Source organism: Terrapene carolina, unplaced genomic scaffold (assembly GCF_002925995.2).
Source record: "Terrapene carolina triunguis isolate 2854851 unplaced genomic scaffold, T_m_triunguis-2.0 Scaffold62, whole genome shotgun sequence".
Classification (NCBI taxonomy): domain Eukaryota; kingdom Metazoa; phylum Chordata; order Testudines; family Emydidae; genus Terrapene; species Terrapene triunguis.
Genome location: NW_020664413.1, coordinates 3,533,431 through 3,546,430, shown reverse-complemented (window position 1 = coordinate 3,546,430; position 13,000 = coordinate 3,533,431). Strand labels below are relative to the sequence as shown.

The window sequence follows — 13,000 nt, the reverse complement described above, 5'->3', positions numbered from 1 at the left end:
TTTTACTAGTTATAGTGCCAGTGGTGTGCTAGATGCTTTATAGACATGAAGGGATCTACTGTACCGTCATTAAAAGCAGATAATGCAAAAATCATTTTACCTCAACATGACTTTACCAAGTTTCCAAAAATGCAACATGCAAGGGGATGAATGTACTGCCTGTTTCTCAAAAGGTAGAATTTGACTGGCTTCAATAATTCCTATTTCTAGCTCAAAATATACATTTTTAATTTATACAGTAATTGTTTAAAGGGTTATACATAAGTAGCTTAGGTCAGTTGGGAGGTTCTCCTAAGGGTTAAAAAAAAATAGTTCAGTCCTTCTTGTGATTCATATGACAAGATCTTAATCAGCAACAAAACTGGTGAAATTAGTCATCATTAAAGAGGTACTATATTGCCTCAGTAGCTTTCTGAGATGTCCAATAATTTACAATCCAGATGGAATTATATTTTAAGGGGAAAGCTATGCCTAAAAGTTTTAAAAACTTTGTATTATTCTGCAAGTTTTCTCTTTTCCCGATCTCAAACAAGTTTACCATTGTCAAGACAGAAAGCACTATCTTTTAAAAAGGCACAAAAGCAGCGATCTTATTTTGTTTTTTCTCCCCAGTCACAGCTAAGAAATGACACTGCAGTATAGAGAAGCCAACTCTGCCTTGCAAACAGGGTATATTTTTAGAAAACTTCAAGCTTCAGAGAGTACAGTTTCTTTTATTGATCCAAGAGTATCTTTAAAATTTCTGAGTGCTGCAGTTAAACCTGATTAAATTTTCCCTTTAAAGTTCATTTTTTGTACTTTTTGGTAATATAAATAACTTTCTTACCCTTTCAGATACCACTGACTATTATATATGTACATTTTTAGCTTGGTTTTTGGTACCGTCTTAATTCTTTTGAAATCAATTTCAGATATATGGTTTGTACATTATGTAAACTATTAGTCTACAGTAGAACCTCAGAGTTACAAACATCTCAGGAATGGAGGTTGTTCGTAACTCTGAAATGTTCATAACTCTGAACAAAACGTTACGGTGATTCTTTCCAAGTTTACAACTGAACATTGACTTAAATACAGCTTTGAACCTTTACTGTGCAGAAGAAAAATGCTGCTTTAACCATCTTAATTTAAATGAAATAAGCAGACACAGTTTCCTTACATTGTCAAATCTTTTTTTAAAAACTTTTCCTTTACTTTTTTAGTAGTTTACATTTAACACAGTACTGTGCTGTACAGTATTTGCTTTTTTTATTTTCCCATCTCTGCTGCCTGATTATGTACTTCTGGTTAAAAATGAGGTGTGTGGTTCGCCTGTCAGTTCATATAGTGTTCATAACTCTGAGGTTCTACTGTATTTTAAAGACAGTCTCTACATAACTCTCCCTACTGTCCCCACCGCCATTAAATTTTGCTTATGAAGCAAAGGTCCTTTACGGCACAAAGGTTCATGCAGATTCTTTCCAGAGGCTGCTTCCATCGAGTGACAAAGAAGCCAAAGAAAGTGAACACAAGTTTACTTTAATTTTGGCCCATGGGTTTTCCCTGATTGAACTCTCATCTCACACATGTAAACCCTGCACTGCTGCTTACCATGACCAACAAAATGACCAACCAAATAAAAGTCACAATAATCACAGAAAACAGACAACTGGAATAGGCCACCTGCCCAAAATATTGTAATAGTGGCCCCAGTAGAAGAACAACTGATCACCTATTACAGGTAAATGGATTAGGATAGACCCAGACTCCTAGTTATACTGCTGATACAGAACTTAGCAGCTAAATTAGAAAAATAAAAATTCAGAAACCTCAAGAGTCTGTCAAGTGAGCCAACACTGTAATTTCTCATTGTAGCACCGATACATTCATTTCTTTATTTTCACCCACCTCAAGCTTTTGATAGTCTTAATAAAGAAATAAAGCAGAGTGGACTCTTGGGACCATCCTTGTCAGAATGCTTTGATGTCCAAAGCATCAACACATTTTGTCTTTACAGAACTGGGAGGGAAAGACAGGCAACTAGTGAATCAGCCATACTAGCAAGAATCAAACTTAAGTTATATAGGTCAAAGAACTTATTTCCAAACTCTTTCTCAAATTTTGTATATTGTCTACTTTTATAAAAATGGGAGGGTTGACTTCTCTCTCTAAAGTGAAGTCAGTTAGTAAATGCTTCTCATTAGTATTTTTCAGTGGAGCTGTTCAAGGCCTGTGAGATCGTGTCTCCGAATTTTACTCTTTTATTACCCTGTTCTAGAGATGGAAAAGATGAATAAACATTTTATGACTGAGATCTAGCACAGTTTGATCCTTCTGGATTGCAAAATTATAGACTCATACTGTTTAGTTGCTTTGTTCCTTTTACATCTTTGGTCATTTTTAATGTAAAACTCAGCATGACAGTGTGCCACTGCTCTTTGTTTAGTTAGACTTCATTTTCAAAATTCATGTACTGTTGCTGTGTCACACAAGCAGCTTTAAAAATATTCCACTTTTTCTGTGTGGTCTGTCCCTGATGTTTCTATGTTGATTGCTTTTAAGGCTTTCCCTAGGAAAGAGGCATTTTAATGTTATTTTTATCATCATTGCTGCTTGAAAAATATGACCAAGGAAGTCTTGAAGTGCCTTGTTGTCATTTGACACTAATGGAATTAGACACAAGGAATTAGAATTCATTTTATTTCAGGGACTTTTTCAAACATCCTAATAACTGGATTGTGTTATTAAAACAATTCCATTTAAAACAATTTAAGAAGGATCAGGTGCATGACCTTCAAAATACATTCCTTCTCAGTCTCTGACAATTGTTCTGAATCTCTTATGCAGATAATTTTGATAGTCAGATGATGCATACAGTAGATAAGGATTAATTTTTTTCTTTGCCATTCATTGGATGGTGAAGGACTTTATCTCACACCATTTTGTGTCTTACCATCACCTAAGGAAAGTGACCCCCCCCCACACCCTTTTAACTTATATGGTAGGCATATCTTTGGCAGCTGCAGGGGGTATTATTTCTATTTATCTGTTAATCTTTTTGGTTATTTTTTGTTTCTTCATTATGGAGACTACCCTCTGGGCTTTGCAGTCTCTAGGAGTTTGGATCTATAATCTTTGATTTACCTGTAATTCTTGTTCTATGAAGGTAATAAAATAACTTTATAACAGCTCCCACCAACTACTGTTTTAGAGTTATGTTCCTGCCTTCTTTTCTTTTGGTCACAAAGGAAGTGTCAGGCAGGTGCTCTATTATGCAGAGCACTCTCTACTGAGGGTTCTAAGTTCTTTGAGCTTTCTAATTAATTTCCAGAACTGTGGGTTCATGCCTCAAGTGTGATATTCAGAAACTGATTAACAAGCTAAAATATAACTTAAAACCCTCAGCAGCAACTACCTACAGTACAAAGAACAAATCACAGATAATGATTTTCTTCTCCCTGCGTGCTAGCTGCTGATGTATTTTTCCCTGCATCCTGAGACAGTCAGCGGTGTTAGAAAAAGTTACAGTTCTTGACAGTCCAAGTCATATGTCTGTTTTCCCCTTAGTTAAGGAATGAATATGTACTAAAGTGCTTTATCTTTGTGAACCACATCAGTACATTACAGAAACAAAAGGTTCTAGGTCCTGTTGGGGGGCGGGGGAGAGGAGAAGAGACCCTCATTCTAAATACAAAAATTTAGATTCTTGCTTATAATCTAAGTGAAACAAAGAATCAAGAGAAATATGTTTTCTCTCTTGTCTTTTTTCTCTTTTTGTAAAAAAATAAAAATAAAAGTGCAGTCAAATAGAAAATAAATGCAGTAGATGCAAGCTGAGTTGAGGCAGGCTGTTAGTGATAATGTGCAAATGTGTGTCTTAGCAGTTCATCTGCAGATGGTCGCAACTTGGCCTCGATAAAAATCCGCTTAAGGAAATCCCGACTATGGTCCGAGACATGAGGTGGCAACTGTGGATTGGTTGGCTGGGTGGCAATTTTAAAGATGGCAGCCATTGCTTCATACTCTGCCCAAGGGGGTTTCTCAGTGAGCATTTCCACCACCGTACAACCTACGCTCCTGAAACAGAGGTGAAAGTAAAAGAGCAGGTTACAAACAGAATCATGTTCTCCCCCTGTGGAAACAAAAACTACAACAAGGAAGCTTACTGAAATGTCACAAATGGAAGACTGTTACCCACGCAACATTGCAACTCAATTTCAATTGAAAAAACAGACTTATCACGTCTATAACTACGCACTTTATTTGAAGGTCACACTAGCCACTGCAAATCACAACTTATGTCCTGCTCCACATGTCAGCTAACCTGAATGTAATTACTCCAGTGGCAGAAGTTTATGTGACTTGCTCATGTGACCCTGGAACCCATCTTGTGCCTATAATTTTCCACAAACAGACTGAGAACTTTGTTTGGACAGTAAAATTCCATCCACACAGGAGAGGGTACAAAACACCCTTGGAAACATCTCCATTTTGTCTTCATGTCCTGCTTCATTTTTCTGGGCTCAATTTCTAACAAGGAAGCTCTAAACAAGGACTCATGATCCCTAAGCTATTTGGGTAATTTCCAGATAGACTTTTGCAAGCTAGCAGTTTATGCCATCACTGCTTCAAACCTGATATAAGAACTTATGCATATAATCATTGCAATGATTTCCTCAACCATTTTAACTACGTCTTTTCTCTTAAAAATAAATCTTTAGATTTTAGCAATTAAAGGACTGACAACAGCATAATTAGTGGGTAAGATCCGAGTTATATATTGATCTGGTGATGTGGCTGATCTTGAGAGACCAGAAGAACCCTGTTTGATGAAATTGGTTTTCAATAACCACTCATCATAAAGTCTAGTGTCTGGGTGGTAAAATAAGTGCTGGAATGCCTAAGGAGACTGCATTTTTGACTTCTTGTTAACCAGTGTGATGAGACAGAAGTTTACTTTTGTTACTGGCTTGGTATATCTTATGATAGAATAACCATCAGTTTGGGGGTGAGTCTGCCCTATTTCTCAGCAGTCTGTCCTAAATCTGGCATCCTCAGCTGTGACCCATGAGTTTATCTAGACAGCAGGTTAATTTCTTACTTGAAAATAAAATTTACAAATGCTAGAGCCAACAATCTGAATTTCTGGGCCAACCCCCCAGTTTAGTGGCAGTGCTATCACCCACTGAATCACTGTTCAGATTCAGAGCTTGGACCCCATTCAACAGGGTAGCAGGGGTTGGGAACACTACACTACAGAAGCAATTATCTCTGGAGACAGCAGGATAGCCTTGTGATGGTAGTGATGGAGAGAAATGCACTCAACCTTCCTTGGCCCAGAGAAGGCACATGAGTTTGTTTTAACTGCAAATATTTCTGTCACTTTGCATTTCCATCAGGCTCTAGCTCCTACCAGAAATCAGACATTATTTAGTGCAATACCATTACATTTAAAAAATGTTTAAGGTAACGACACTCATTACAATGCATTAAGGAGTACTTAAGTACTGAAAATTACGTTTAAAATCAGGCTGCAATAGACAGTTTCTTCCTCCCCCTTTGGCTTAGGGCACACAATTTCTGTGGTTGTCAGTTCATTAGCAGGAGAGTTTGCAAGGCAGTCTAGAGCTTATTAATCAATTGCTTCATTATACATACCAACTTAGATTGAAATGATTTCTAAATACTGAGTAGAGAGAATACTAGCAGTACATCAAGGCTCCATAGGCCTTGCCAATTCAGTCTCTGTTCCAAAGAAATATCTGAAAGATATTGCCAAATGGATGACCTATATCAGGGGTCGGCAACCTTTCAGGAGCGGTGTGCCGAGTCTTCATTTATTCACTCTAGTTTAAGGTTTCGCGTGCCAGTCATATATTTTAAAGTTTTTAGAAGGTCTCTTTCTATAAGTCTATAATATATAACTAAACTATTGTTGTATGTAAAGTAAATAAGGTTTTTAAAATGTTTAAGAAGCTTCATTTAAAATTAAATTAAAATGCAGAGCCCCCCGGACCGGTGGCCAGGACCCGGGCAGTGCGAGTGCCACTGAAAATCAGCTCGTGCGCCGGCTTTGGCACGCGTGCCATAGGTTGCCTACCCCTGACCTATATACTCCTCCGCCCAACAGCACGACTGCCTAACAGGAGGCTCGCTTCTTCAGATCTGCACTTGCTGAAGAATATGTTCAGCAACAGTGAAACAAGTTAATAAAATTTGTGTAGTTTTTCACCATAACCTTTCCACAGAAAGCCAGGTCTCTATCTTGGTACAAGTGTTTCTCAATTATACAACTTGGGTCTGCTTATTTACCAGCTATAACTTTACAACAGCAACACCGTTGGGGTTCTCCATTGTTCAAGTACAGTAGGACACAACTGCTCACTGGTCTGAATTATTCTGATTATATTTTACTGACCTGTGTCCTTTATGCTAGCTGCTTTAAGTGTGGCACTACTGTTTATAAAGCCCTTAATGATGTTGCCCTTGGCAACAGGTTCCTTTAGGTCTGTACTGTTGGTTCTCTGTGCTAACACGCCATGTGTTTTGTAAGGAATTCCCTCATGGTTGATATCACCTGCCAATTGTGCTTTTGCTAGGATAGACTTTATGATGTGGAAACATAAATCAATCAGTCTCATGTTAATCTATCCCTACTTCTGAAAGTCATTTAATGTTTCCTCCTTGCCCCGCCAAAAAAGGTGTTTTACAATAGATAGCCCTATATGAGAAGATTATTCACCTTGTGTAGTAAATGAGGTTCTTTGAGATGTGTCCCCGTCGGTGCTCCACTTCAGGTGTCAGTGCGTCCCCGGTGCCACTGATCGGAGATTTTTGGTAGCAGTGCCTGGTTGGGACGCACATGCACAGTAGCTGTCTCACGGTCCCGTTGGCGCTTCATCTAGAGCTCGTGCATCCCGACCCACTCAGTTCCTTCTTTACCATAGAGTCCTTACTGAGAACTCCGAAGCAGAGGGGAGGAGGGTGGGTAGTGGAGCACACACAGGGACACACATCTCGAAGAACCTCAGTTACTGCAGAAGGTGAGTAACCGTCTCTTCTTCTTCGAGTGCTGTCCCTGTGGGTGCTCCACTTCAGGTGAATGTAGAGCAGTGCCTTCATGAGGATGGAAGGGACTTCAGAGTGGAGTTCGTTGCTTAGGCTAGTACAGTAAGACCTAGTTGTGTGTCCAAGCTTGAACCGAGAGTAATTGCATAGTGGTTCGTGAATGTGTGTTCAGAGGCCCCGGTGGCCACCCTGCAGATGTCTAGCATTGTGCAGGAATGCTATGGAGACAGCTAAAGCTCTTGTTGAGTGGGTTCTGATGCCTGGAGGGGCTTCAGTGTTGTGTAATGAATAGCATGTAAGCATACAGTTGGATATCCATTTGGATAATCTTTGCGTCGATATGGCAGAGCCCTTTGATCGTTCTGTTGACACAAAAAGTCAAGGTGATTTACAGAAGGGCTTCATTTTGTCTAGATAAAAAGCTAAGGCACGGCACACATCCAATGTGTGCAGGGCCGCCTCTTGAGCACTAGTGTGTGATTTTGGATGGAATGCAGGTAAGTGAATTGGTTGGTTGAGGTGGAACGAAGACTATATCTTGGGCATAAACTTAGAACACATCCTAAGTGTCACTTTATCCTTGAAGAATATTGTGTTTGAGGAGTGAGCCGTGAGAGCCCCTATCTCACTGACTCTTCGTGCAGATGTAATGGCGACCAGGAATGCCACTTTCATAGATAAGTGAAGTAATGAGCATTTGGCTACGGGTTTGAAAGGGGCTCTGGTTAGACTCTGGTAAGAACCGATTTAAGTCCCAAGCAGACGTGGGTTCTCGGATGTCTGGGTACATATTCTGTATGCCTGTTAGGAATCGCTTAGTAATCGGGTGGGCGAATACCCGACATCCCGTCTACCTGTTGATGGAAGGCCACGATGGCCACAGGATGAACTCTACGTGAGCTCATCGTGAGCCCTGAGTTCTTTAGGGATAATAATCAATCCATGATTAGTGGAAGTGATGCCCGGTTTGCAGATATTTGTTAGTTTTGGCACCATAGGAAGAATCTTTTCCATTTTTGGAGGTAAGATAGTACACACGTGTTTCTTGCTGTTTATTAACACTTGTTTTATGTGTTTTGAGCAGTTTAGTTCGTTGGGGCAGAGCCATGAAGGAGCCATGCCTTCAGGTGAAATTTGTCCAGGTCCAGATGGAGGATTTGGCTATTGTCCTGAGAAAGAAGATTGCGCAGTCGAGGGAGAGTGAATGGTGTGCAAATCGCCATCCGTGTCAGGTAAGGGAGCCATGTCTGTCTGGGCCACGTCGGTACTATGAGTATTATTTTGGCCCCGTCGCTTCGTATTTTGTGCACCACTCTGGAGATTCGAGATATCGGTGGGAATGCGTATAGCAGAGGAGCATTCCATTTGATGAGGAAAGCGTCCCCCAGGGATTATGCTCAGAGTCCTGCTCGTGAGCAAAACTTTGTGCATTCCTTTTTTACTGATGTCACGAACAGATCTATGTGTGGTGATCCCCACATGTGAAATATGTGTTGTGTTATTTTGTCATTCAGTTCCCATTCGTGCTCTTGGAAAAACTGTCTGCTTAAAGTGTCCGCCATCGTGTTCAGTTGGCCTTGGGGGGTATGCTGCTATAACAAAGATGTAGTGTTTTATGTACCAATTCCATAGTTTTAAGGCCTCCGTGCATAAGGAGTAGGAACGTGCCCCACCCTGACAGTTTATATAGAGCATACATATGATGATGTCCATCAGGATGCTTATAGTTTTGCCTTGTATAATAGGGAGGAAATATAGGCATGTGTTGCGGACTGCGTGTAATTTGAACACGTTGATATGTAAGTGTGTTTCTGTAGGGGACCACATGCCTTGGGTTGTATGTTGGTTTAGGTGAGCTCCCCATCCGATCAGTGACGCATCTGTTGTCATTTGTATGGATGGCGGATCCTGTTGAAACAGGATGTGTGAGCAAACGTTTATTGGGTTTGTCCACCATCGTGGTGAATGTAGGACCTCTAGGGTTGGCGTGAGTCCTTTGTGTAGGCTGTGCTTTCGTGGAATATATACCGAATTCAGCCATCCTTGAAGGCAGCACAGGTGTAGACTGGCGTGTTTTACAACAAAAGGGATGGCCGCCATATGTCCCCGGACTTGTAAGCAGGTACATGCAGACATCCACGGGCTGTCTGAGGCCACCAATATAAGGGAGGTCAGTGCTGTGAATCGGAGCATCGGGAGCGATGCTTTGGCCTCCACTGCATCCAGGTGCGGTCCTATGAAGTCCAGTTGTTGTACTGGAGTTAGGGTAGATTTCTTTAGTTGATTTGTAGCCCTAGGGAGTGAAAAAGAGAGATTGTTTGTCAAGCGATGTGTAATGTTTCCGTCCTGGTACGGCCTTTTAGTAGACAATTGTCTAAGTATGGGAATATCAGTATTCCCAGTCTACACAAATGAGCAGCTACCACCACTAGGGTTTTGGTAAAGACTTGTGGGGCTGTTGACAGTCCGAATGGTAGTACTCTGTTTCGGAAGTGATCTTGTCCCAATGTGAACTGTAGGAATTGTCTGTGAGCAGGATGGATGGTAATCTGAAAATAAGCATCTTGTAGGTCAAAGGCTGAGAACCAGTCCCCCTTTTCCAGCACTGGGATGATCGAGTTCAGTGTGATCATTTTGAATCTGTGGGTGCAGACAAATTTGTTGAGTTTTCTGAGATCTAGTATGGGTCTCCAACCTCCGTTTTTCTTTTGAGTCAGGAAATAATGGAAATAAAACCCCTTCCCTCTGTGTTGTGTTGGAACTTGTTCCACGATCCCTAACTGTAGAACGTGATATACTTCTTGTCTCAACAGGTGCTCGTGAGAAGAGTCCTTGAAGAGGGACCAGGAAGGGGGGTGGGTAGGTGGGATGGAGGTAAAGGGGATGGTATAATCTGTTTGGATGATCTCCAAAACCTAGTGATCCATGGTGATAGTAGCCCACATATGGTAAAATGGTCGGAGTCGATGACCAAAAATTTGGGTTGCTCGTTCTAGTGGTGCTGGTGCTCGGCGGAGGTCTGTCAGACCCTCGACCAACGCTTCAAAATTGCGTCTTATTTGATGGTGCTTGGGACATCGCAGCCTGAGATTGGGTAGGCGACGTCTCTGTGGTCTGTGCCTTTGTCTTCGTCGAAAGGTCTCTATTGTCGCTGTACGGTTGTGTCTCTATTGCTATGATAAGGTTGGTATCTCCAACATCTTCATGGGCAGATGTCTCCCTGTTCCTCGACTTTCTAGAGGAGAGGGTACTCGCTCTGTCCAGGGAGGAGGTGTCTGGTGAATCCCCCGATGGGATTGTTCCCGAAACAGATGATGGTGTTAAAATGATTCTTATGGAGAAATCCCTAAGTCAGAAATCCCTGTTCCTCGCTTTGGCTTAAAGGTTGCTGCAATGGGAGCATTTTTGAGGAATGTGCTCCTCCTGTAAGCAGCGGACACACTGAGTGTCCATCAGAGACAGGCATCGCGTCCTTACACGGAGTGCATCTTTTAAACCCAGGAGAGCCTGGCATTTTCAGAGTCCAACTTAAGTCATGGGACAAATAAAAGGAACAGGGGAAAGGGTGAACTCCCGAGTGGGTTTTGTTTTTTTTAAAAGGGAAAGTCTAAATGGTTAAAAGAGAAACCTAAGACTAACAATGAACTAACTAACTAGTGGGGACTAAACTTTAATAACTATTTCTAATTCTTTTCTATGTAATTTTGTAACACTGCCGTTGGAGCTCTGTCTGCAGCTGAGGACGGTTGAGAAGGAATGAGGGGGGTTGGGACGCACGAGCACTAAATGAAGTGCCAATGGCAGCGTGAAACAGCTACTGCGCACGGGCGTCCCGACCAGGCACTGCTACCAAAAATCTCCGATCAGTGGCGCTGGGAGGTACCAGCACCTGAAATGGAGCACCCACCGGGACAGCACTCAAAGAAGAATTATTCTCATTCTTGTAAGACGGTGATATTTCGTTGTGTGTTCTGTGTCCCAAGCATTTTGATCGGGAATGGGACACTATATAAATGAAATTATTATTTTATGAGACCTTTTGAGTATCAACCATCCAGAGTACAATGCAGTTGCAAATTGCTCAGTGTCATTTCACTCAAAGAGCTCTTCAAATCACAATGCTCCCTTAGCTGTAATGCTCTGAATGTTGCAGTTTTTTTTAAAAATAAAAGCTTCAGTATAAAATATGTTGGTGCTTATATTTTGCTTGATAGCTAAGTAAACTCAACATGTAATCCACCCAGTTATCATATGGTAGAGACCTTTAGTATATAAGGGAGCAGAAAGAAGAAACAAAACTAAAACAATTTAGACTCTTCCCCTCTCAACATGGTAGTACTCATGATATGGTTGGGGCAAATGCTACTTAGGTAACGTTCATTAATCACTGAACTGAATTAATTGTGACATTTTCCTATGTTAGTGCCCCTCTAGTATTTACAAGTATGCCATATAGGCCTAACTTCATGTGAGCTTGGTCCAAAGTGTTCTCTTGCGGTCCTAAGTCAGTCAGCACAGTTGCCGATAAACAAAGACGCATCTGTTTAGTGTTAACTGATCTTCCCACCCCCAAAATATATTCTTTGTTGCCTACACAGCTTGTTTTCACCTTGGGCAACCAAAAACACATAATGAGAGCGCTCACGCTTAAAATAATGAACATTTAAATTTTGCTGTGAAACCATCTCCTCTGGGGTAGTGTGTAGCTTTCTTTCATTAGAATAGCTCTTTGACATACCAGATATCTGCTTTTCTCCCATACCCTTCTCCACTGATAACTTCGGGACTCATCCAATATGGAGTCCCCATGACAGATTTCATTCCCGTGCCAGAGAGACAGATAGTCTGAAGTCGCTTGCTGGCACCGAAATCACCTAGCTTCACATTGCCTGCTGAATCCCGCAGAATATTTGCTCCTGGAAGAAAAAGAAAAATCTCTGCTTTATATTCAGTAAAAGCCCATCAAACTGCATGAGAGTGAATGGCATCAAAACACACTTCATTTAACTGATGCATTATAATAACGATCCAGTATATTACATGGCACAGAACTTGCCCCTAGCCTCAGAACTGTTCTCTAGAATCTGAGCTTTCATTTTAAAAAATATTTCTAGCCCTTATGGTTGCAGGAAAAAAACCCTCAGAAATGTGAACCAAGTGTAACTGATGCAGTGTCATCTACCTGCATCTGCAGAGAGTCTGAATAATATAGTCCTGAGGCATAACCTGCCCTATTTGTCTCACTCTAATAGAGTACAGCTTGCATCTAAGGACCAGAGGAGATGGAAGTGTAGTTTGGTAAGCTAGGAAGCAAGAGACTAGGACAACTAAGGAGGTAAACTGCTAAAGCTAGCTGCTTCCAACTTTCCTGACTCTTATGAGGAGAAGGAGAATCTGAGCTGAGTTCTCTGGGCAACATCCTGGGATCTGTTTCAGAATGGTAGCTGTGTTAGTCTGTATTGGCAAAAACAACAAGGAGTCCTTGTGGCACCTTAGAGACTAACAAATTTATTTGTGCATAAGCTTTCGTGGGCTAAAACCCACGGTGCCACAAGGACTCCTCATTGTTTATCCTGGGATCTGAGGCCCAGGTAGTGGAACTGGGCCACCCGGAGAACATAATGAAATCCCACCACTGATGATCATGAACAAATTTTACATTAATGAATATTTTCCACTCTGAGCCATAGCTGTATGTGTACTGGCAGTAGTGGTGGGGATGGGGACAAGAGACTATTTCATGGCCTTAGAATAAAGTGATGTTGCTGCAGAATTTAAGAGTTCTTGCTGTGGAATATATGGAGCCTGATTCTAATCTTAGATGAAGTCACATTTGAATTAATTTAATGTACAAAAAGCAAGTCAAAATTCAGAGGGCAGAATATTAGGGGCACCTCTGTCATCCAAGAGTTTGCAGGTTGTCTCCATATCCTTCAAAAATTGACCAATTTGA

General features: G+C 41.2%; 1 protein-coding gene across 1 annotated transcript in view; it reads right to left on the bottom strand.

The window, feature by feature from the left end:
* Positions 1-2,818: 2,818 nt before the first annotated feature.
* Positions 2,819-13,000, bottom strand: part of MAP3K2 (mitogen-activated protein kinase kinase kinase 2) — a 50,505-nt gene continuing 40,323 nt past the window's right edge. Inside the window, exons 15-16 of the mRNA XM_024217936.3 lie at positions 11,786-11,963; positions 2,819-4,056 (exon numbers count right to left, since the gene is read on the bottom strand). Coding sequence (XP_024073704.1) covers positions 3,831-4,056; positions 11,786-11,963 — 404 coding nt within the window. The 3' untranslated portion in view covers positions 2,819-3,830. The remainder of the gene's footprint in view (positions 4,057-11,785; positions 11,964-13,000) is intronic.